Source organism: Micromonas commoda, chromosome 16 (assembly GCF_000090985.2).
Source record: "Micromonas commoda chromosome 16, complete sequence".
Lineage (NCBI taxonomy): Eukaryota > Viridiplantae > Chlorophyta > Mamiellophyceae > Mamiellales > Mamiellaceae > Micromonas > Micromonas commoda.
Genome location: NC_013053.1, coordinates 88,869 through 111,415, shown reverse-complemented (window position 1 = coordinate 111,415; position 22,547 = coordinate 88,869). Strand labels below are relative to the sequence as shown.

General features: G+C 65.8%; 10 protein-coding genes across 10 annotated transcripts; 6 read left to right on the top strand and 4 right to left on the bottom strand.

The window, feature by feature from the left end:
- Positions 1-654: 654 nt before the first annotated feature.
- Positions 655-4,333, top strand: MICPUN_104514 (predicted protein; the record flags this gene model as incomplete). Its single annotated transcript, XM_002506767.1, has 3 exons — positions 655-2,200; positions 2,260-3,026; positions 3,083-4,333. The coding sequence occupies 3 exons, from the start codon at positions 655-657 to the stop codon at positions 4,331-4,333; spliced, it is 3,564 nt and encodes a 1,187-aa protein (XP_002506813.1).
- Positions 4,334-5,119: 786 nt separating this feature from the next.
- Positions 5,120-7,918, bottom strand: MICPUN_64694 (predicted protein; the record flags this gene model as incomplete). The annotated part of the gene is made up of 1 exon (XM_002506612.1): positions 5,120-7,918. One exon carries the CDS (start codon positions 7,916-7,918, stop codon positions 5,120-5,122), a length of 2,799 nt encoding a protein of 932 aa, XP_002506658.1.
- A 181-nt stretch (positions 7,919-8,099) lies between these two features.
- On the top strand, positions 8,100-9,339 carry MICPUN_64693 (predicted protein; the record flags this gene model as incomplete). Its single annotated transcript, XM_002506766.1, has 2 exons — positions 8,100-8,238; positions 8,360-9,339. 2 exons carry the CDS (start codon positions 8,100-8,102, stop codon positions 9,337-9,339), a joined length of 1,119 nt encoding a protein of 372 aa, XP_002506812.1.
- Positions 9,340-9,468: 129 nt separating this feature from the next.
- Positions 9,469-10,086, bottom strand: MICPUN_89195 (predicted protein; the record flags this gene model as incomplete). Its single annotated transcript, XM_002506611.1, has 1 exon — positions 9,469-10,086. One exon carries the CDS (start codon positions 10,084-10,086, stop codon positions 9,469-9,471), a length of 618 nt encoding a protein of 205 aa, XP_002506657.1.
- Positions 10,087-10,772: 686 nt separating this feature from the next.
- On the top strand, positions 10,773-11,891 carry MICPUN_64691 (predicted protein; the record flags this gene model as incomplete). Its single annotated transcript, XM_002506765.1, has 1 exon — positions 10,773-11,891. One exon carries the CDS (start codon positions 10,773-10,775, stop codon positions 11,889-11,891), a length of 1,119 nt encoding a protein of 372 aa, XP_002506811.1.
- A 547-nt stretch (positions 11,892-12,438) lies between these two features.
- On the bottom strand, positions 12,439-14,834 carry MICPUN_109618 (predicted protein). The gene is made up of 4 exons (XM_002506610.1): positions 14,805-14,834; positions 14,311-14,396; positions 14,022-14,072; positions 12,439-13,837 (listed from the first exon to the last, which is right to left on the bottom strand). Exons 2-4 carry the CDS (start codon positions 14,389-14,391, stop codon positions 12,752-12,754), a joined length of 1,218 nt encoding a protein of 405 aa, XP_002506656.1. The 5' UTR covers positions 14,392-14,396; positions 14,805-14,834; the 3' UTR covers positions 12,439-12,751.
- Positions 14,835-15,540: 706 nt separating this feature from the next.
- On the top strand, positions 15,541-16,818 carry MICPUN_64688 (predicted protein; the record flags this gene model as incomplete). Its single annotated transcript, XM_002506764.1, has 1 exon — positions 15,541-16,818. The coding sequence occupies one exon, from the start codon at positions 15,541-15,543 to the stop codon at positions 16,816-16,818; it is 1,278 nt and encodes a 425-aa protein (XP_002506810.1).
- A 55-nt stretch (positions 16,819-16,873) lies between these two features.
- On the bottom strand, positions 16,874-18,407 carry MICPUN_64687 (predicted protein; the record flags this gene model as incomplete). The annotated part of the gene is made up of 2 exons (XM_002506609.1): positions 16,874-17,938; positions 18,111-18,407. The coding sequence occupies 2 exons, from the start codon at positions 18,405-18,407 to the stop codon at positions 16,934-16,936; spliced, it is 1,302 nt and encodes a 433-aa protein (XP_002506655.1). The 3' UTR covers positions 16,874-16,933.
- A 316-nt stretch (positions 18,408-18,723) lies between these two features.
- On the top strand, positions 18,724-19,453 carry SEC61g (type II secretory pathway family). The gene has a single exon (XM_002506763.1). The coding sequence runs from the start codon at positions 18,827-18,829 to the stop codon at positions 19,001-19,003; it is 177 nt and encodes a 58-aa protein (XP_002506809.1). The 5' UTR covers positions 18,724-18,826; the 3' UTR covers positions 19,004-19,453.
- Positions 19,454-19,591: 138 nt separating this feature from the next.
- Positions 19,592-22,531, top strand: MICPUN_104507 (predicted protein; the record flags this gene model as incomplete). The annotated part of the gene is made up of 1 exon (XM_002506762.1): positions 19,592-22,531. The coding sequence occupies one exon, from the start codon at positions 19,592-19,594 to the stop codon at positions 22,529-22,531; it is 2,940 nt and encodes a 979-aa protein (XP_002506808.1).
- Between the last annotated feature and the right edge of the window lie 16 nt (positions 22,532-22,547).

The window sequence follows — 22,547 nt, the reverse complement described above, 5'->3', positions numbered from 1 at the left end:
TCTCCAGAATCAAGGAGTGCCTTGACCGCCGTCACGCTGCCGAAGGCCGCCGCGAAGCTCATTGGATTGGCACAGGTGAAGCGCTCGTTTCCTCTCAAGCGAACTTTTCCTTTCAACTTTGCCTTCATCGACCGAACGCCATCCACGCTCCACACCGCGTCTCTGCACGACTTGCTCACCTGCGCCAGGTTGAGGGTAGCCCTCAGGTCGAGCTTGGGCAGCACCTCGGATCGGAAGACGTCAGGCAGCTGCTCGCTGAGGGCCTCGACGATGGAAACCACGCTCCATCGCAACGAGGCGATAGTCGTGGTAAAGTCCACCCTTCCACTCGCGAGCTTCATCCGCTCCACCAGCGCCCGCCGCACTTCCGCCTGTTGGGTCTCCAACTCTTTCTGCTGGGTCTCCAACTCCTTCTGTTGGGTCTCCAACTCCGTCAAGCGCGCGCAGAGGTCTTGAAACGAGGATATCTTTCTCTTGCGCGTGTCGAACTGCATGGCGGTCCGAACGCGCGCGTGCAGTTCGAAGTGACGCCAGGGGGTTTCCTCGGGACGCGTGATTGATCAGCGCCCCTAGGAACAGCCGACGACCACACCCAGAAAAACCAACGGAGAGAACGCCCGACGCGCGCGCGCACAACTCACCCGCGCGCGCGACATGTCGCTCGCGTCCCCGCTCCCGACGTCGCGCGGCGCGCTCTCCTCCTACCGCGCCGCGCGCCTCTCCCGCCGCCGCCCCGCGCCAAAACTCACGCGACGCCGACGACGGGTCGTCACCCCCGACGCGTGCTGGTCCCTCGAGGTGAGCCTCGCCACCTCCGCCTTTGTCGCGTGCACCGTCGCGACGCTCCTGCGACGCGGCGACCGGCGATCGCTCGGCCACGCCATGTTCCTCGGCGTCTTCGGCAGCATGCAGCTCGTCGACGCGTCGCTGTGGTGGAACGAGGGGCACGCAGCGCTGGGGCTCTCCGGGTGCGACCTCGCGAACCGCGTCTCCACCAGGGTCGGGCTGGCGATCATATGCCTGGAACCCATGGCGGCGATGCTCGGCGCGCACGTCGTCGCGGGGAAGCGCGCGCCGAGCGCTCTCATCGCCGCGTACGCCGCGATATTCCTGCTCACCCCGCTGGCGGGCACGTCGCTCCTCGCGGACCCAAACGAGCCACCAAAGTCGTGTGACGAAGAGCCCGTTTTTGAGGCGTTGGGTGACCGAACAAGGAGGCCGGCCGCACCTCCCGCGCCTCCCGCGCCGCTCCTCGAGCAAAAAGACGCGTCGTCGTCGTCGTTCCCGGGGCTGGCATCGTCGCAGATCGGATCGGGGGCGCCGCCGAGGTTCGGCGCCGCCAACCCCGAGGTTCCGGGATCAATACCCCCGGCACCCGTCGCGACTTGCGGGTTCCAAAACAGCTGGTACACGCTCCTCTTCGACCTCGACGATCCGTGCGTGTGCTCCGCGGTGACGACGCAGGGCCACCTCCAATACGGCGGGCTCGACCTCGTGTACCACAAGGCGCTGGCGCCGTGGGACCCCGTCGAGCCGTGCCGAATACGCGCCACCGGCGCCGTCGTGGAGGGTAGTCGAGAGATTCCCCTGGCGCTGAGGTTTCTGTTTTTGGGAGCGATGGCGCTGCCGTACGGGGCGCTGGTCACGCCGCGAAAGGCTGGCGCGGCGCACGCGGGGATCCTGACGATGACGTGGCTCATCGGCGCGTCGAGCGACGCCGCGGCGAGTGTGTGGTGCCTGGCGAACGTGGCGCAGGGGCTGTTGATGCTCGCAGAGCCGGCGATTTGGCCAGAGGAATTTCACGACCAGCCGCCGCCGCCGCCGCCGCCGCCGCCGCCGGTCTCTTCCGTCAAGTCGCCCGAGAAGAGCGTCGGCGAGAAGAGCCCTAATAAGAACCCTAAGAAGCGGCGCGGGGGTACGATCGCCAGGGCCGTTCGCGGCGAAGACGAAGGTCGCGGGTTCGATACCGACCAATCCCCGGGAGTACTATCGCGAGTATCGAGGTTCAAAAACAAGAAAGAAATAGCCGGTCGACGGTGGCCCCGGCTCGACAAAGCCGCCGCCGCCGAGCTCGCGTCCGACCCTCGCGGGTTCGACGCCATCGTCGTCGGCAGCGGCGTCGGCGGCCTGGCGTGCGCCGCGTGCCTCGCCAAGTTTGGCCACAAGCGGGTGCTGGTCCTCGAGTCGCATTACAGAGCCGGTGCGTTTATTTTAATCTTTGTACGGACAATTAGGCTGATGACGTGGTTTTTTTAACAGGCGGGTGCACGCACGCGTTCAACGAGGTGGGCGACGGCGTCGACGTGTTCGACACCGGCATCCACTACGTCGGCATGGGCAAAACGCTTCGTTGGCTCATATCGCGCGTGTCCGGTGCGGGGCACGCGCCGATGAAGTTCGCGGCGATGGGAAGCCCGCACGACGGGTACGCATACGACGTCATCGACCTCGGCCGTCGGGGTCGGGGCGGTGGTCGAGTTGGTGGGGGCGTGGGAGGTCCCGGGTTCGAATCCGGGCGGGGACGTGACGGGCGGGGCGAGGAGTCCGACGATGGAAAGGCTGGGGGCGGTCCGTCCGGGTGGGGCGCCCTGGATTGCGTCGATCTGGACTGCGCCGTCGACGATGAAGACAACGACGATGATGCCACCACCGCCACCGACGACGCCAACACCGACGCCATCGACGACGAACAACGCGTGGTCGTGACCCTGCGGAAGGACCGGTTAGTCGAGAGCCTTCTCGACGCCTTCCCTCGCGAGGCGGAGGGCGTTAGGGCGTACGTGCAGGACGTTCGGCTCGGTACAAGCCGCTTCACCGAGCGCACCGACTCGGGCGCGGCGTGGCACCAAAACGCCGCCAAGTGGTTCAGGTTCCCCGCGTTCGCACCCGGGCTTGACGCGCTCATGGCCGGTAAGCTCGTCCCGGTGATCACGAGCGCCGAATCATCCGCGCCCTATGAGAAGGTTCTCGCGCGCGTCCTCGCCGCCGTTCGACGTCGGCTCTTCAAAAGAGCCGAGCGCAAAGCGGTGAGTTTATTTTATTAATCTTTGTATGGGCAATTAGATTGACGTGGTTTTTTCAGGGCGAAAGCGCAAAGGTGGTTGTGTCCAAGTACGTGACCGACCCGGCCGCGGTCGCCGCACTCGCCGCGGGTCAGATGATCGACTGGAACCTCCCGCCGAACAAAGTCGCGTGGCCCGTAGCCGCCGGGATGATGTCCTACTACGACGGCGGCGGGTATTACCCCGTGGGCGGCTCCGCGCAGATTGCAGAATCAATCGCCGACGCGATCGAGTCGCGCGGCGATGGATCGCGCGTGCTGTGCAACGCGAGGGTGGACCGCGTGCTCGTGACGGAGAGCGGCGGGCACAGGGCGTACGGGGTCAAGGTGAACGGCGTCGAGGTTTACGCGCCAATCGTGGTCAGCGCGTGCGGTTTTCTGACGACGTTTCGCGATTTGATTCCGGGTTCGGTGCTCCGCGACGCCGACTTGGCGCAGGGGGTTGCCGACGTGGCGCGAAGGTTGCGGCCCTCGCACGGCCACGTGTGCGCGTACGTGTCACTCGACGGCTCGTCCGAGGAGCTGGGCTTGATGCCCGCGAATATACACTCGTTTCCGGAGGATTTTGGAACCAGGTGGGGCTTCGACGTCGACGCGTTATGCGAGGCTTTTTACGAAAACCCGCTCGAGGTTGAACCTCTGGTGACCATAACCAGCCCCAGCGCCAAGGACGCGTGGTACCGTTCCCGCACGCCAAACAGGTCCAACGCGCTTCTGCTCGTGGAGGGCCTAGCGGAGTGGTTCGAGCCGTTCGGTGACGAGCGCTGGGGACGCCGGTCCGACGGGTACAGGGCTTTCAAGTCAAAGTTTAAGAAGATCTTTTTGGATCGGCTGCACCGACACTACCCGAAGACGAGGGGGAGGGTGACGCACGTCGAGCTGTCCACGCCGCTCACGGCGAAGCACTTCATCGGCGCCCCGGGCGGCGCCAGCTACGGACTGGAGTGGACGAAGGAACACTTCGACGCCACCTTCCACGAGAGGTACTTCTCCCCGGTCGTCGCGAAGATACCGGGGATGTACCTGACCGGCGAGGCGATCGCGTTCGGGGGTTTCTACGGCGCCCTGGCCAACGGCGTCGTCACCGCGTCGCACGTCATCGGGCTGGGAACGCTGCTGGGTGGGATGCTGGGGGACAAAGACGCGGTTTGGCCGCTGGTGTACGAAGACGGCGAGACGCCGCCAGAGCCGGAGCCAGAGCCAGAGCCAGAGCCGACGGGGGTCGGGTCGAAGCTCGGCCGCGAGGAGGCGGGGAAGACGAGGGAGGGATGAACCAGTCACGCGCCCACGCTTCAGGAGATGAGGTAATATCTGTACATGTTCTTATCGCTGCGCTCGCGAGAAGCTGCAGACAACGTGAGCGGACGACGTGCAACCTCCGCTCACTTTGTTTTCTAGGTTGAAGTTCTTCTTGCGAGCGCAGCGATTGAAGCCTCATCTCCTGGAGCGCGCCCCGGCGGTCCCAAAGCTGAAGGAGATTAATCTCGTTTTCGGGTCTTATTTTCATCCCGCGCGTGCACTACGCTGTCGTGTATCGCACGCGCGGGATGCGAAGGGCAATCTCCTTCAGCCGGCGGGGGTTGGGCCGAAGCTCGGCTATGAGGGGGCGGGGAGGGCGGGGAGGACGAGGGAGGGATGAACGGGTCACGCGCCCGCGTTTCAGGAGATGAGGTGCGTGCCGACGTATTTGACCATTCTTATCGCTGCGCTCGCGAGAAGCTGCAGACGACGTGAGCGGACGACGTGCAACCTCCGCTCACTTTGTCAATGATTTCTTCTCGCGAGCGCAGCGATTGAAGCCTCATCTCCTGGAGCGCGACCCGGCGGTCCCGGCGCTGAAGGAGATCGCCTTTTTTGAATCTCATCATCCCGCGCGTGCAATATGCTTTCACATAGAGCACGCGCGGGATGCGAAGGGCAATCTCCTTCAGCCGGATCGCCGCCGGCTCCTTCCCCTTCACCGCGGCGGCGGATAGACGTCAACCGAAAACACACGAAAAAACGCATTCGATACGTATCACGTCGTTACAAACTCTCGTTAAAACATCGTCAAAACCGCTACGCACGCCCCGGGGTCCAACCCACGCGCGCGCCGTTCGCCCGCCTGCGCGCCGTCGCCGTCATCCTCGCCGTCGCCGGTGTCGCACCCATACCGCCCCCCCCGCCACCCCCGCCGACACCGCCAGCCGGCGGGGTCCTGACCAGCTCCCTGTACACGTTCCTCGCCGTCGCCAGCGCCGTGACGAGCAGCGGCCCGAGCACCGCCCCCTCCAGCGCGTGATCCCACACGCTCATCCCACCAACCACGGAGAGGCCGACGATGTACGGGTGAACCACCTGAATCTCCGACTGGTAGATGTCGATGTCCACGAAAATCAACACGACCCAGTGCATCACCACCAGAGCGAAGCCCTTTAAACCCTCGCCCTTGGCCAACAGACCGAGCGCCGCGGGCACGGACACGGACCACGACGCCAGCAACGGCAAAATCGCCGTCGCCCCCGACGCCAGCGTGCTCGTGTACACGAAGTGTACCCCAAACGCTCGAAACGTGACCCACGTAAACGCGGCGTGAAAAAGCGCCAGCTTGGCGCACGACACGAAAACTCCTCGGACCCCTCGCGTCAGCGAGTGCACCGCCACGTCCTTCACCCTGTCGTTGACCGGTATGAGCTCCACGAGCCTGACCGCCGGGTCGAGCTCCGAGTTTAGTATGTGAAACAGCACCGTCAAAAATACCACAGCCTTGAGGATAAAGTTGACGATGCCGCCCGCCACGCCGAAGACGCCGAAGGAGGCTCGAGCCGTCCACGCCGTCACCGCCGCGAGCCCTCGGCCGCCGTGCGCTAAGATGCCGCTCGCGCGCTCCTTCAGCGCCTCGGCCAGCGCGTTCGTGACCCTCACGAGGTTATCCATCCCGGGCACGATGTGATGCGAACCCGAACCCCCACCCGAGTGAGCGTGCGAGGACCGTAAGAACCCGAAGACGTCGTCGCCGAAAGATCGGAGAATGGAAAACGCCCCGGCGAAGTCACCGGACCCGAGCCGGGACCCGGCTTCCTTGACGCTCGTCGCCCACGCGTCGGAACCGCCGCCTTGTCCACCGCCTCTAACTCCGTCGTCGTCCGAGAGCTGCGCGTATATGTGCTGCATGGACTCCCACAGTTCGGTCGCGTTTGCGCCCGGGAACGTTCGCTCGACGTGCGACGCCGCCCAATCGATGGCCGACGGCAGATGCTTCTCCACGGCTCGCCCGTACGCGACGTACATCGAGTCCATCATCTTCGCGCCGCCGTCCGCCATGGCGCCCCCCGCGCCGAACGCGTTTCCCACCGAGAAACGACTCGCGGAGTTAAACTCGCTCAAGGCGCCGCCGCTGGAAGCCGCAAGCGCCGCCACCGCGCCGGAGGACTCGCGCGCGATGTTCACGGTGAAAAACGCCGTCGTCGCGGCGACAAAGACAATTCCGCCGGTGATTAGACCGACGGCGACGACAAAGTGGAGCGACGCGATTAGCGCCTCGCGGATCGCCAGGTCGCACCGGGCGTACGCCGCCGTCGTCTTGGCGCGCAGCGTTCGCGAGCCGCCCGGGGACGACGACGCGAGCGCGCGAGCCAGCGCGTGACGGATCGAGCCAAAGCCGGGCACCGAAGTACCTTGAAACACGGCGAAACCTTTGGCGTTGATGTCCGCCGATGGGAAAAACGCCCCGGGCCTGGCGAACGTGTACCAGTGCGCCGCCACCAAGAGACCGATCGTCGCCGCGCCGGCGACGAGCGCCACGAGCGCCAGCGCCACGATCGACCTCGTCAGCGCCCAGTCCCTCGCCACGACGTTCCACGCCTCGAGCGCGACGCCGGCGCAGAGGAGCCACCGGAAGTGAAAGTTTGACGCCGACATTTGGCAATTTTTGGTTTTCGGTGACGCGTCGCCGCCGGGCGGGGTGTCGGGTTCCGTCAGCGCGGCGCGCAGCGCTCGAAGCCTAGCCCCCGGAGACCGAGGCGATGACGACGCGAGGGTGACCATCTTCAGCGGCGACGTCAGCGCGCGGCGCACGGGTGACGCGGGCGGGGTCTTCTTCTCCGCTACTCGTTTGGCATCGCCAAAAATGCCAAAACCAAAACCAAAACGTAAACGAGTGGTTAGGTCGCCCCTCGCGGCGCGCGCGATCGCGCGCTCGATCCCGCGCGCCGCCGTCGCGATCGCCACGCGCGCCTCCGCGAACGGCGTGAGCACGAGGCCGATGAGCGTGTATTTTCTCAGCGCTCGAGTCCAAAAAGACACCGTCGCCGTTTTAACGTCTCGCAACGCGAGCGACACCAGGAGCGCCCACAGGATGGGCGATCGGAACTGCTCCAGGAGGAGTAACACGCAGTAGCACAGGCCGATGACGCAGAGTAAGATGGCGTTCCCGACGGCGTTGAAGAGCCCGTGGCGGAAGAGCTGCTCGTTGTCCGCCTGCAGGAGGACGTCGCCGAGGGTGGTGACGTTCGTCATGGCTGGCGACGCGGGCGCGTTGCCGGGTGGGACGATGTCGACGTCGTCGGCGGCACCGCGCTGGTCTTCGGACGCGGTTTGATCCGTCCCGACGTTGGGTTCCATGCCGAGGCGGGAGCGAAGCCATCCCGCGACGTTGTTCCCGCCGGCGATGGCCTTGCCCGGGGACCACGGCGCGGGGACCGAGGAGGTGCGCGTCGGTCGCCCCGAGGCTTGGATCCCCCCTCCAAATCTTCTCTCGGCGTCGTCGTCAAGCTCGCGCGTCGCGCTCGGGGGGGCGGGGGAACGAGGCGCGCCCGATGCGGCGGCGGCGGTGGACCTCGCGCGCGGCGGGGACGTTGGGGGAGTGCCCGTCGTCATCGGAGACGGGGCGTCGAGTGCGGCCGCCGCGCGGTGGTGCGATGTGGGGGGGGGGAACTGCGCGACGGAATCTCGGTAACGGTCCGAGGGAAATCACCGTCAGCTGACATTCAATCGCGGTGCCGTCGGCGGCTTCGGGCGGATCTGGTCCATCCCTGGTCGCGCTTTTCGGGGCGCCGGCATGGACTCATCCGCCGAAGTCGTCATCCGCACGACGTCTCCGGACGTCAAGGTGGACGCGATGTGCGTCACGCGCACGGGCGATGTCCTGTGCGTCGGGTCAAAGATGGGCGGTCGCGTGTGGCACGGCGAAATTCACCGTGCGTCCCGATCCCCCGACAACCCGCGCGAACCAACCCCTGACGACTGCGTTTCCATCACCCCCGTGACCCGAATCCGCTGACGCGATCGTCCCTCTTCCTTCCCCCGTCGTTCCCGCAGACGTGTCACCGCGCTCGGGCGTCGCGCGCGTCGCGACCGCCCGCGCGGGGCTCACCTCCGTCGCCATCCTCGCCGACGGCACCGTCGTCGCCGGCAGCGACGCGGGTACGATCGAGGCGTGGTCCCTCCTACCCGGTAACCTCCAGCCCAGGACGTTCCACCTCGCGGGCGGCGGCTCGCACGCCCACGACGCCGCGGTCACCGCGCTGGCGACGTGCGGCGGCGGCCCGGGGGGGGAGATCCTGGTGTCCGCCGGCGGCGACGGCGCCATCGTCGCGTGGGAACGACTCGACGAGACAAATACTATTCTCAATAATCTCAACAACGGCGAATGGCGACACGCGTCCAAGGCGCGTCACGCGCACCTCGGACCGGTGCACGGCCTCGCCGCCTCCGCCGACGGCTCCATGCTCGCGTCCGTCGGCGAGGACGGGTACGTCCGCGTGTGGAGCGCCCCGGTCGGTGCGCGCGGCTCCCTCGGGGACAACGACGCGTCATCGCAAAAACACTCGATGACGCCGCTGGCGGAGCGCGCGGGCGAGGACGTCCGCGCCGGTGTTGGCCGCGCGTTCTGCGTCGAGTGGTGCGAGAGCGTCGGCGCGATCGCGGTGGGGTTCGAGAGCGGCGACGTGGCCTTTCTGGAAACGGATGGAATCCTTTCTGGAATCCACCCGGATGGCGGTGAAAACGGCGGCGCTGGCACGGCTGGCGGCGGCTCGGTCGCGCTGCGGACCCGCGGCGTCGTTCACGCGCACGCCGACGCCGTCCGAAGCCTCGCGTTTCACCCACCGTCGCGTCGTCTGGCGAGCTGCGGTGACGACGGGTTCGTTTGCGTCCACGTCGGGGAGCTTCCGGCGACGACGAGGTGGCGACCGCACGGCGGCGAATACGCGAGGTCCGTGGTGTGGGGCGAGGACGGGTCAGCGCTGCGCAGCGGCGGGTGGGACGGGACGGTGAGGTCCGTGGAGGTGGGGATCTGAAGGTGGTTGGTTCGATTCCCGTCGCGTCCGCGTCGCGAGGAGAGTGGGCACCCGAGGAGGCGTTCACGAAGCGTCACGAGCTGCTGAGGTTATGAAGAGTCGCGTACCCTAAGAGGAGTCGTTTCTAGTCTACTCATCCACCGTCACGCCGTCATCCAATAGTACAGAGCAGCCCGCCGCTCTGAGCTGCGCGATCTCCGCCGGCACGCTCGTCAGCTTGTTGTGTTGGAGGTCCAACCCCACCAGCGACGCGAGCTGCCCGATCTCCGCCGGAACGCGCGTCAGCCGATTGTCGTCGAGGAACAACGCCGTCAGCGACGTAAGCTGCCCGATCTCCGCCGGCAGGCTCGTCAGCTGATTGTCGTAAAGCTCCAACTCTCTCAGCGACGTGAGCTGCCCGATCTCAGCTGGCACACTTGTCAGCTGATTGCCGCCGAGGCTCAAGTCCGTCAGTGATGTTAGCTGCCCGATCTCCGTCGGTACGCTCGTCAGCTTATTGTCCCAGAGGTACAACCCCTCCAGCGACGTGAGCTGCCCAATCTCCGCCGGCACGCTCGTCAGCTGATTGTTGTTGAGCCACAAACTCGTCAGCGACGTGAGCTGCCCGATCTCGGCCGGCACGCTCGTCAGCTCATTGTGTTGGAGGTTCAAATCCCTCAGCGCAGTCAGGCGGCCAACCTCCGCCGGCACCGCTCCGGTCAGGTCACAGTCTTCGAACTCGAGCACCTCCACCCGGCCGTTTTCCATCGTTAATCCCCATTCCGGCCCTTCGTCTTCTGGCCACCACTGCTTGCGTAGCACGCGTAGCACGAGGACGTCGTCGTCCACGCGCCCGGCAGGATACGGCGCCCACGGAAGGTCGAGCTCGTTGTGAGCCCACTTGAGAACCTCGAAGTTTCGTCCGCAGGCGTACTCGCAGAGGCGGTCCTTGTACACCCCTATGAGCTCCAACGCCCGCTCCTTCTCCAGGGACCGCACGCGATCGCCATCTAAGAGACGAACAAGTTGGTCGGCGAGATTGCCCGCTACCCCCTCGAGGTCGAAAGTCCGCGGCAAAGCCCCGGGCAGGGAAGAAGCCTCTTGGAACGTCGAGCTCATCGCTTCCAGTGTCTGTCGCGTTTGGACGTGCTCGATGTGGGAAAGGACGAGCGCCGCGAGCTCCACGGGGAGATCGCAAAGGCTGGCGTTTCTGCGAGGCATCTCGCGGCGATACGTGCTGCGACGCGCGGCTGGTGGGTTTTGACGACTGCGCCACGACGGGTGGCTTTTCGTCAAACGTCACCTCGGAAGAGGCGACAGGACCCGATTCAAATGTCGATCGTGTCCCCTGCATCGCAGTCTTTCCCCGTATCGTATCTCCACCGTGGTCTATCGTATCCCCGTGTCGTATCCGTCACTTCCGCAAGAGCACGCGCGCTTCGCGAGTCATCGCCATGCCCCCACCGCCAAACACCCTCCTCCTCCTCGCCGCGCTCCTCCTCGCGACGGCCTCGTCCACCGCCGCCATGCAGCTCTTCCCCATGGCGTCGCACCCCGAGGTGGACGCGTGCGTCGACGCGGAGGCTGACGAGCGCCGCCTTCTTCAGCACGACCACTGCGACCGCGGCGGCGTCTCCACCTGCGGCGTGGACGATCCGGTGATGACGCGTCACCCCGCGGTGTTGGCCCGTTGGCCCGCCGTCGTCGATGCGCTGCGAAGGAGCGTGCGCGATACGACGGCGCGCGCGCGAGAGGGCCTCCGCCGCGCGCGCCGACGACACCGAGCCGCCGCCCGCGCCTCGTCCGAGGAAACGCCCGCGGACGGCGACGGCGCCGCCGCCGACGAGGACGACGACGACGAAGGCGCGCACCACGCCGCGCAGCGCGACACGCTCGCGGCGATCGTCGACACCCTCGAGGATATCGAGCGCCAGCTGTTCCTCGCGGCGCCGTCGCGCCGCGCGGCGTCGCGAGCGCCCGCGCCCCTCGCGGCGCTCCGCGACCGCGCGCTGTCGTGGCTCGGCCGCGGTCCCGATAAAACGCACGGCACCCCCCCCGACAGTGCCACGACGAACCACGGCCTCGTCGACTGGCAGCGCGACTTGCTGTTCAAGACAGCCGTCGACGTGGTGGAGACGGACCGCGCGTACGTGCTGCGCGCGGACGTGCCCGGGCTCGGGGACGAGGATCTTCGCGTCGACGTCGACGACGACGCCAGGACCCTGCGGGTGTTTGGCCGCAGAGACGACGCCGAGGAAACCAACGCCAAAACCAAAACCAAAAACGCCAAAACCAAAAACGCCAAAACCAAAAACGCCAAAACCAAAAACGCCGACGAGGACCAAAGCGAAGACCCCGCCTCGGTCCCCGCCCTCACGACGCCGGTGTACCACGCCAGGGAACGACACTTCGGCGCCTTCGAGAACACGTACGCCCTGCCGCCGGACGCGGACGCCGCGGCCGTGGTCGCGTCTGTTCGAGGCGGCGTGCTCGAGGTGACGGTGCCAAAGAAGTCGGCGGAGGCGGGGGCGGGGACGCGGGGACCGAGGCGGGTCGCGGTGGCGCGGGAGTGAGCGTTCACGCGCCTCGCCGAGTTGAGCGAACTGGACTGCGTATTCGCATTTGTGCGGATCACCCCGCTGCTCCTTGCGGTTGCGTGTCCGCCAAGGAGCAGCGGGGCGATCGACGCGTCAGTTCGCTCGCTCGGCGGGGGGGGCGCCGGGGCGGGACGGAGCGAGTCGGGTCACGCGCCCGCGCTTCAGGAGATGACGTTCTTTTCGTTGATGTTCTTTTCGCTGCGCTCGCGAGAAGCTGCAGACAACGTGAGCGGACGACGTGCAACCTCCGCTCACTTTGTCCACTGGCACTGTCGATTCTTCTCGCGAGCGCAGCGATTGAAGCCTCATCTCCTGGAGCGCGACCCGGCGGTCCCAAAGCTGAAGGAGATAGCTCGTTGGTGATAGCATCCCGCGCGTGCACTACGCTGTCGTGTATCGCACGCGCGGGATGCGGAGCGCAATCTCCCTCAGCCGGGACCGCTCGGTAGCCGTAGCCCGTCCGTTCTTGTCAATCCGAAACCCACGGCAGTCGCCCGCGCGTCTCGAGTCGCTCTTTGTTTTTACTACTCTCCTTTCATTAAAAAAGACAGTGTGTTAAGTTTTCACTTCGGTGCTGCACGCGCGCCGCGCGAGACGCCGCGCGCGTACAGGGCGGAGGGGAGGAAAAGCCCACTTTGCCCGATCGCCGCCCCTTGTCCCGGAATGTTTCCCGGGGGTGACGACCAGCTGGTTCCTAAAATAATCGCAAATCAAGTCTGAGACGTTTCTAGTAGCAGTTCGTAATAGCGCGTCCTAAGTTTCCCCCCCCGGCCGAATCAACCCCCTAAACCTCAACTAAGCGTAATATCACACCTTAAAGGTATTTATATATGCGCTTAGAGAGCCACGGGCTTCTCCCAGGTGAACACGTCGTAATCGTCGCGGCCGAAGTGGCCGTACGCGGCGGTCTGCTGGTAGCGGTTGTTCTTGCCGGAGGTCTTGGAGGTGGACCTCTTGAGGTCGAGGTCGCGGCCGACGGGACCGGGGCGGAAGTCCATGGCCGCCTTGACCTTGGCGAGGATCTCCTCGTCGGGGATGGTGCCGGTGCCGTAGGTGTCGACAAACACGGAGAGGGGCTCGGGGACGCCGATGGCGTAAGAGAGCTGCACGATGCACCTCTTGGCGAGGCCCGCGGCGACGACGGACTTGGCCGCCTGGCGGGAGATGTACGCCGCGGAGCGGTCAACCTTGGTGGGGTCCTTGCCGGAGAAGGCGCCGCCGCCGTGCGCGCCCCAGCCGCCGTAGGTGTCGATGATGATCTTGCGGCCGGTGAGACCCGCGTCGCCGTCGGGGCCGCCGATGGTGAAGCGGCCGGAGGGGTTGAGGTGGAAGATGGTGTTAGCGTCGAGGAGATCGGCGGGGATCACCTTCTTGATGACCTCGGTCATGAGATCCTCGGCGATCTTCTCGTTGGTCACCGTCTCGTCGTGCTGGGTGGAGATGAGCACGGTGTGCACGCGCTGGGGGCGCATGGCGCCGCCCTCGTTCTTGTACTCGATGGTAACCTGGGTCTTGCCGTCGGGTCGGACCCACGGGCAGGTGCCGTTCTTGCGAACCTCGGTGAGGCGGTAGCCGATGGCGTTGGCGAGCATGAGCGTCATGGGCATGAACTTGCCCTTGTACTCGGCGTACGCCTCGGACTCGTCGGTGGCGTAGCCGAACATGATGCCCTGGTCGCCGGCGCCGATCTCCTCGAGCGCCTTGGTGCCCATGCCGTGCACGCCCTGGCCAATCTCCGGGGACTGCGCGTGGAGCTCGACGAGGACGCGGCAGTTGTTGCCGTCGAGGCCGACAGCCTCGGAGGTGAAGCCGACGTCGTTGCAAACCTTGCGGACGACGGCTTCGTAGTCAACCTTAGCCTTGGTGGTGATCTCGCCGAACACCATCACCATGCCGGTCTTGGTGGCGGTCTCGCACGCGACCTGCGGGATGGCGACGAGGAACGCAAAGGGGGGGGGAAGCGAGAGGTCAGCGACGAGAAACGGCGGCGGCGGCGGCGGCGGCGGCGGCGGCGGCGATCGATCGCGCCTCGGGGTGTAATCAATCGTGGACGTCAAACATCATCGCGAAAACCGACTGCGGCACAAAACGGCCGGTTGAACGCACCTTGGAGTCGGGGTCCTCGGCGAGGCACGCGTCGAGCACGGCATCGGAGATCTGCGCGTCGGGAGGGCGCGGCGGGGATGAAGGTCAGCTCGGTTCGTCTGTGGTCGATGGGAAAGTCGGTTCGCGCGATCGTCGCGTCGAGTCGCGCGCGTTTTCCGCGCGGGAGCGTCGTGGCCCCAGATTTTTCGTGGGAGGCCTGTTCGGCGGAAAAAAAAAGCTCCTTCCGCTGCAGGAGACGGCGTGCGGTGGGCGCGGGAGCGGGCCGGAAGCGGGGCGGGACGGGACGCACCTGGTCGGCGAGCTTGTCGGGGTGACCCTCGTTGACAGACTCGGAGGTGAAGAAGAAGGTGGAACCGTCCTTGGAAGCCATCGTAGCTGTTGGAGCAGCGGGAGGGAGGGGCGAGGGCGGTCAGCGACGACGATCGGAGGCTGCGCGCTGCAGCCACAGGGTTCGGGCTGGACGACGCTTGGTGGCCGCCGTCAGGGAGGCGTCCGGAGGGCCCCGAGGCGAGCGACTCGCGCGTTCGCGCCGGTTTCGATGGCGTTGGGAACTCGTGGAACCGCCGCGCGAGTCGATCGGGCGACGGCGCGGTCGAACCCCCCGGGGCGCGCGCGGTTCGCGCGGCCGCGGCGGAGATCCGACGTGAAAATCCACCGCGATCGGCGCTTTTCAAAGCCGCGGATCCGCCGGGCTGGGGAGGCGCCCTGGCCGCCGCGAGCGCGCGAAGGGCGCGGGCGAAGGCCGGGACGCGGGAGGGATGCCCTGAGGGCTCGGACGCTCACCTTTAGGAAGTGGGTGAAAGTGTAGATGTGCGGAAATGAGTGGCGGACGGGCGCCACTTGGGCGCGAGGAAGCGCGTTTTTTCCCGTCGTCCGCACTCCACCTCCAACCTCGTCTGAGGCTAGGATTGAAAGTGGGATGGGGCGCACACGCGGTCAGTCTGGGGTTGAAGGGGTTTTAAAGATCTGGTGGATAGTGCAACTACGAACGCGTACGATTCGTCTTGGCAAATTTCATTTGTAACGGCAAACTGAAATTTGCGAGCAGAAAAGAAAACGGGAAACCTATGGGCAAACAGACCGGGGCCGCCTCCCCGGATTCACTGGACTTGGCCAGAGTTTGCCATGCGTTTGCACAAAATAAATTTGCATTTTCCAAAAACGAAAAAAGATGTCAAACACGCGGTCGACAGGACTCGAACCTGCGCAGGCATTGCCTAATCGATTTCTAGTCGATCCCCTTAACCGCTCGGGCACGACCGCTTGTAGGGGTATTCAATGTACAGAGAATTCTCTCTGAGGTTCATGTGTTTGCTGTACTCGAGTTGGGGAAAACAAAAGATATGTAACGATTCGCTTCTCCGATTCACTTCTTCGTCGGGTTCCAACTGGTAACCCATACAAAAATTCCAGCGACCCTGGCTCGCTGCCCGCCGCTTGCACCTTCCGAGAGCCTTGTTTTGGATTCTCGTCTTCGTCGAGGATTCACACCGCGTCCGGCGGGACGCCTTCGACGAGGATGGCTCGTAAGACCAAGGACCTCGCCGAGGCCTACCCCGCGGCGTGTGCCGAGGCCAAGTGCAAGGCCGTCGCGCCCTTCGTCGGCGCCCTCGCCCGCGCGGTCGACGCCGGCGCCGAGCTCACGTTCGTCCGCCTCAATGGCAACAGCAAGGAGCTCTTCAACGGCCGCGTCGACGGCCGCGGCGCGGTCGCGATCGCCAGCGCCCTGACCGGAACCGCGACCGTCGAGGAGGTGGACCTGAGCTACAACCGCATCGACGACGCGGGCGCCGAGGCCATCGCGGCGATGCTCGCGAGGTCCCCCGCCGTGAGGAGGCTCGACCTCCGCGGCAACGACATCGGCCCAGAGGGCGCGGCGCACATCGCGCGCGCGCTCGCGGCGACCGGAGGGTCCGGAGGGTCCGACGAGAACGCGGACGCCGCGTCGTCGTCGTCGTCGTCGTCGTGCCGTCTGGAGAGCCTGCGGATGGACCACAACCCGCTCGGCGACGACGGCCTCATCGCCATCGCTCAATCGCTTCGGCGCAACGCGACGTTACGCGAGCTCGACGTCGGCGACTGCGACGCGGGCATCCGCGGCGTCACCGCGCTGTGCGTCGCCGTGTTCGAGCGCAACACCACGCTCAAATCGCTCGGCATGGAGAACCCGTCGCGGCTGTTCACGCACCAGTCCGAGCACGTCTTCCACGCGGCGAGGATGCTGGCGTCGAGCGGGATTGCCAATTTAAAGATTGGGAAGTGGCGCGTCGACGCCCACGGGATCGAGACGCTCGCCGCGTACGGCGTCGCGGCGTCGCAGCACCTGGAGTGCCTAAACCTACGATGCAACGCGGTGTGCGAGGTGGGCGCGAACTCGGTGGCGAGGATCGTGCGGGAGGGCGAGCGGTTACGGTACCTGAACCTCGAGCGGAATCCGTTGGGCGATCGCGGCGCGGCGGCGATCGCCAAAGCGCTGCCGCAAAGCAACGCGCTGGAGGAGATCGACCTACGATGCGCCGGCATCGGCGACGTGGGTTTGTGCGCGCTGGCGGACGGGATCGTCGCCACGACGCCGTCGCGGCGGCCGCGGGTGGTGCGGCTGTGGGGGAACGCGTTCGGCGAGGGGGCGCGCGTTAAATGGTTCGGCGCGCTGCTCGAGAGCGAGGAGGCGGGGTGCCCGATCGCCGCGGATTTCGTCATCACGCGCGACGGGACGGACGGGGCGTCCGGCACGGGCATCGCGCGGTTGGACGTGCCGGACGACGTGGCGGTCAACGCGTGGGACGCGGTGTATTAGTCGGGACCCGCGAGGGTAAGACGCAGTCGTCGTTCGATTGACGAGATTGACGAGATTCATTTTTTCGCCGAGTTTGAGATTTGACGAGTTCGGTCGATCGCGAAGCGCCGGTGGCTCACAGCTCGTCGTGCGCGGGCTCCTCGCGGTACTCGTCGTCCGCGTCGTCGTCGTCGTCGTCGTCGTCGTCGTTGTCGTCGTTTGTAACGGTTATCGGTTGGGCGCGTTTGTCCGCCTCGAGGTCGGCGTCGGTCACCTTCCTCGCCTCCTCGGCTTCTTTCGCCGCTCGAGCCTTCTCGACGGCGTCGAACATCTTTCGCTCCGCGTCCTTCATCGCGCCCCACGTCTCGTTCGCGAACTTCTCCGCGTAATGCGGATCGTCGGTGACGAGGACGTTGTCGAAGATGGTCCCGGACTTGACCTGCCACAGCTCGAACCCGACGTGTCGAAGGTCGGTAAATTTGTACAGAGACTCGGCGCCCGAAGAGTCGTAATCGGGGTTGGGAATCGTCGGGTGCTCCCACTGCCCTTTATAATCCGGGTTAGCGATACTCTTCTGCGTCCACGGCCCCGTATACTCGGGGTTTTTAGTCATCGGCGCCTGCCACTCGCCGTCCTCCTCGTCGTCCCAATCGTCCGGCTTTTTGGCGTCGACGTCGGGAATTAACTCGGGGTTCAACTCGTCCCAATCGTCCGGCTTGACGTCGTTCGGGTCCGGAATCGACGGCCGATCGTCCCAGTCCTCCGGCTTGGACGCCGCCGGGTCCTTGATCGTCTTCGGGGGCAGGAAATCCCACCTATCCTCGATGTCGCCCGTGGACACCTCGACGTTGTCAATCTTGACCACGTACGAGTTGTTCGGGTAAATGATCAGGGTGTACACGTGCGTGAGCTGGTCCGTCTCCGCCCTGATGTCGTCCTTGATGAGCAAGTTCGCGGGCTTGGCGTCGCCCTTGTTGGCGAGGATGACGTGCACGCGCCTCGTGGCGTGGCCGCAAATGTCGGGTCCGAACATGATCGCGTAAGGGGTGTCGCCGCCGAAGGACTTGACGTCGGCGGTGGACGGGAGGAGCTTGATGTAGCCGCCGCCGCAGTCGAGCTTCTGCTCGTGCTTCGCGGAGAACTGGGTGCCGGGGGGTGGGTGGGTGGGTTTAGGGTCAGGGTTGGTGGGTGGGTGGTCGGGGCGGGGCGGTGAGTCGGTGGTCGGGGCGCGGACGGTCGGACGAGGGCCTTTGCGTGTGATGAGAATCAGAATCGGATGTTGGACGGATTTATGTTACGATCGGATCACTCACCTGCAGGACGAGGGGCTTGTCCTCGTTCGTGAACGTCTTGCCCATGTCGGCGCTCATGGCGTAGAACCTCGCGTCGGGTCCCGTCTGGACCCCCGCGTCCGCCTCCGCGTCGCCGTACCACTTGCCCGCGGTGCGCGTGAAGTCGCCCGCGGTGCCGTCGCTCACGTGCCAGTCGCTCTTGAGCCATCGATCGGCCCATCCCGCGTCGAAGCGCTCCTCGAAGTACACCTCCGCCGACGCGACGCGGACGAGCGCGGCGAGGACGCAGAGGAGAAGCGCGGGAATTGTTCGCGACATCGTCACGAATCGATCGTTCGGTGCGCGCGGACGGGAAGTGACGCGACCTTCCGCATCTCCGCTGGGAAAAAGTTTCGTCAGCCTTCGATTTGTTGGCCTCGATTTTGTATTTGGCGTGGATGTGCACGGTATCTTAGTCAGGTTTAGAGCCCAAATATCAAGTCAACGATAAATACGGCGCGTTCGTCCTATGACTTTTCTTCGTCCGCCGTCCCTTCGCCCGGCGAAAGGCCGCGGAACCGCCGCGATTCCCTTTTTCCGTCCCGATGATTGATTGCCCACCCTCGTGCCCGGCACAACACTCCGCACAGGGCATCGACGCGAGCGTCGGTCTCCCTCACGTCGCCGCAGAAGTCTCGCATCGACTTCCGCATTAGTCGCCACCGAACGCGGTAAAAGCGTCAGAGTTAGTTCGCGCCATGGAGGTTGCCGACATTGCCATCAAGCCCGTGCGCGACTTCGCCAAGGATTCCATCCGCCTGCTGAACAAGTGCACCAAGCCCGACCGCAAGGAGTTCGGCAAGGTTGCGCTGCGCACCGGCCTGGGGTTCATCGTCATGGGGTTCGTGGGTTTCTTCGTCAAGCTCATCTTGTGAGTGTTCCCCCCCGCTCGCGCCCCGACGTCGTCGCACATTCATTTCCATCGAACGATCGCCGGTGATCCGCCCCCCCGCGTCCCGTCTCGGGAGCCCCGGGGCCCGGCCCGATCGAGGGCGTCGCGGGCGATGCCTCGGGTCGCCCGCGGCCGGATCTCGACGCGGCGGGTGACCTTTGCGTGCGAGGATGCGCCGCCGCGATGGATATCGCGGCATCGCGCAGCCGCGCGCGTGATCGCGCGCGCCCTCGCCGCGGAAGCCCGAGGCTCAATTTCCCAACCTCCCCCGGTTTCCTCCTCCCGGGCTTTTTTCTCCCGTCGCTGACGTCGCCCTCCCCCCGCCTCGCCCTCGCAGCATTCCCATCAACAACATCATCCTCGCCGCGTGAGACGTGTTGACGTAGTCGAGCCTTTGTAATACCCCTCAGGCACCGTAGTAGTTGACGCGAGTAGTACACAGCTGTCGAGCCACCGCCCGCGTTCGTCCACGTGAACGCCCCGGCAACACGCATTAACACTTACTCCGCGGCACCCTCGCGACCGACACAACCGCCCAGGCGCGGGCGGGGCGCGCGCCGGTCGTCCGAGCATGGCGCGCGCGCGCGCGCTCGCCCTCGCGCTCACCCTCGCGCTCCTCCTCGCGCCCTCCGACGACGACGCGTTTACTCGGGGCGCGTCGACGGCGCTCATGCTGGCGCACGGCGCGGTCGTGGCGTCGCAGTGCCCCGTCGGAGACGACGCCGTGCTGCGAACGACGGGCTCGAACGGCGCGGTGGCGTCCGGGGACCTCTCCCAACCCGCATCCCTCGTCTCCGGATGTTCCTACGACTTCAACCTCGGCGACCGCACCGAGCTGTACCTCGTCATGCGGCGCGACAGCGAGGACCAGAGGCTGACGATTGAGTGGGACCTGACGTACGAGTACAAGGCGCCGACGTTCGCGTTCACGTGGAACGGGCAGAGCACCCGCGGCGCGGAAGGGTTGAACCCGCACACGCACTCCGAGATTAAGAGCGTGATGTACGCGGACTGGCTGTGGACCCCGGGCGCGCCCACCGGGTCGCACACGTTCGCGCAGAGCGACGACGGCAGGGACGAGTACCACTGCTCCGCCGCGTGCCGCGCGTTCGAAACAAATCTGCCTTCGAAAACCGGCGATCTGTACATCACGCTCTCGACGTGGCAGGCGTACAACCCGGTGGAGGGCAGCGTGATCGTTCGCATGGAGACGCCGAGGAAGGCGATCAAGGAGGCACAGCTGGACGTCATCAAGGCGGTGTACGACGCGACGTGCGCGAGTCGGTTGGCGCCGGCGACGTGGTCGTCGGACGAATACCTGGCCAATACAAACACCGACCCGGGCCAGATGCCGCACTGCGATTGGATCCCGGGAGGTTGGAAGTCCACGTGGCACACGTCCAACGCGTGCGACGAGATCCCGGGGCTGACGTGCGACGGCGAAGGCGACGTCCTCGGGTTGCGGGTCACGGAGAAGGGCCTGGCGGGGGACTTACCACCCGGCCTCGCGGGAAAACTGCCAAAGCTCGAAGAACTCAACCTCGACGGCAACCAGTTGACGGGGAACGTGCTGGAGGTGCTGATGTATTCGTCGTCGATCAGGTCGTTCAGCGCGGCGGGGAACGGGTTACGCGGGAGGATACCGTGCCCCGGCGCCGGGCCGCCGCCGAATGGATTGGATTCAGAGTCGGATTGGTCGAGTTGGTATAATACGGCGGTGGACGCGTGCGGCGCGAGCGCGGGGAACCCGTACGTGCGACACAAGGGCGCGAAAGGCCTGTACCACCTCGACTTGGGACAGAACGCGTTGGACGGGGAGGTGCCCGGCGCGTGCCTCGCGGCGTGCGCGCCGTCGCTGGCGAGCGTCGACCTCGCCGGCAACGGGCTCGTTGGCGCGATACCCGCTTCCTTTGCCAACCTCAGCGACACGCTCAGGGCGTTGGACCTCGGCCAGAACAGACTGACCGGGACCTTACCGGCGTCCTACGCGTCTCTCGCGAAGTTGCGGACGCTGGATCTGTCGCTGAACCGCATCGGCGGCGGCATCCCGCCGTCGTGGATGACGGACATGACGGCGCTGTACTCGATCGATTTGTCGCACAATTTAATCACCGGCGAGCTACCCGCGACGGGCCCGCGCCTGACGCGGCTTCGCAGAGTGTTCCTGGGCCACAACAAGCTGCGCGGCGGTGACGTCGGCTCTCAACTGGTACATTTATACGACGCGCTGAGGTCCGAGACGCACGAGCGCGATTCCTTCGCCGCGGGGACGACGTACGTCCTGTCGGGTAACGATTTCTCCGGGCCGCTTCCGGATGCTTTGCGCCAGCTGTTCACGCACCCGAAGACGGCGAGGGCGTTGGCGCAGGTGCGCCTGGGGGGTAACAGGTTCAGGTGCGATAAGGCAACCGGCGGGTGGCCGCGGTGGGCGGCGAAACTGCAGCTGGGGCACGCGCACTCGTTCGGCGCGTGCCAGCCGGTGCCGGTGGTTACGTCGGTGCGCAAATTCGTCGGCGCATCAAACAAAGAACAAACGACGAGCGCGGTACGTTCGTCGGGAGACGAAGGAGACGCGCCGATCGTGCCGGTCGTTCGCATGGGTGATCCGCTGGAGATTCGCGGCGAGGGGTTCGTGGTGTCCGACGAGGCCAGGTGTCGCTTCGCGATTCGCCGCGGCCGCGACGCCGACGGGACGGAGAGATTGCGATTCGCGTACTCGCCGGCGACGGTGATTCTTCCGGAGACGAATTCACCGACCAACGGGGACCCGCCACGTGGCGGCTTTGGCCGGCTCACGTGCGACGCCGGCGTTTTCGACGCGTCCGACCTGACGATCCCGCTCGACGCGATCGTCTCCGTGGCGATGTTCGGCGACGACTTTTACGATGACGACACGGTTGCGAACCATCGAGAGTTTTTTATTCGCTTGGCGTGTCCGGCGCGAACCGCGGGCGCGCACTGCCAGCACACCGCGGTGAACCTCTGTAACGACGCGGGTGTTCCCACCGACGACGGACGTGGGTGTATGTGCGACGAGGGCCGCGTCGGGGGCCGGTGCGACGCGTGCGCCGAGGGGTGGTCCGCCACGTACGTCGTCGACGGGGGCGAGATCGGAGCCGGCGAATTTGGGAATAACGCGGGCAAACTCGCCTCGTGCGACGCTCCGGACGGAGACGCGAACGGAGGCGCCGGGAACAAGGACGCGCCGACGCTCGTGCCGTGGGCGGAGTGGGCGCTCATCGCCGGGTCGTGCGTCACCACCGCGTTGGCGGGCGTGTTGTACCTCGTGGTGACGCGGGAGCTCAAGGGGTCGCCGGTGTTTGCGCCAGCTGTGACGGCGAGGACGGACGCGCCGAACCTTCGCGATTCTTCCGGTGATGGGTCTAGAAACGCGTCGGGAAACCCGCCGCCCGACGGTGAGATCCCGTTCGACGACGCGTTCGGGGGGAGCCTCCCGCCGATGGTCGGACGCGGCTACGCCAACCTTCGCGACGAGGAATCCGGGCGTTGATCTTTTTGGAGACTAT

Bases quoted from the DNA above. Each gene is read 5' to 3' on its own strand.
- MICPUN_109618 (XM_002506610.1), bottom strand. From the start codon at position 14,391: ATGGCTTCCAAGGACGGTTCCACCTTCTTCTTCACCTCCGAGTCTGTC. The intron at 14,073-14,310 runs GTGCGTCCCGTC...CCCGACGCGCAG, and splicing joins CCGACAAGCTCGCCGACCAG to ATCTCCGATGCCGTGCTCGA. The intron at 13,838-14,021 runs GTGCGTTCAACC...GCCATCCCGCAG, and splicing joins CCGAGGACCCCGACTCCAAG to GTCGCGTGCGAGACCGCCAC.
- SEC61g (XM_002506763.1), top strand. From the start codon at position 18,827: ATGGAGGTTGCCGACATTGCCATCAAGCCCGTGCGCGACTTCGCCAAG.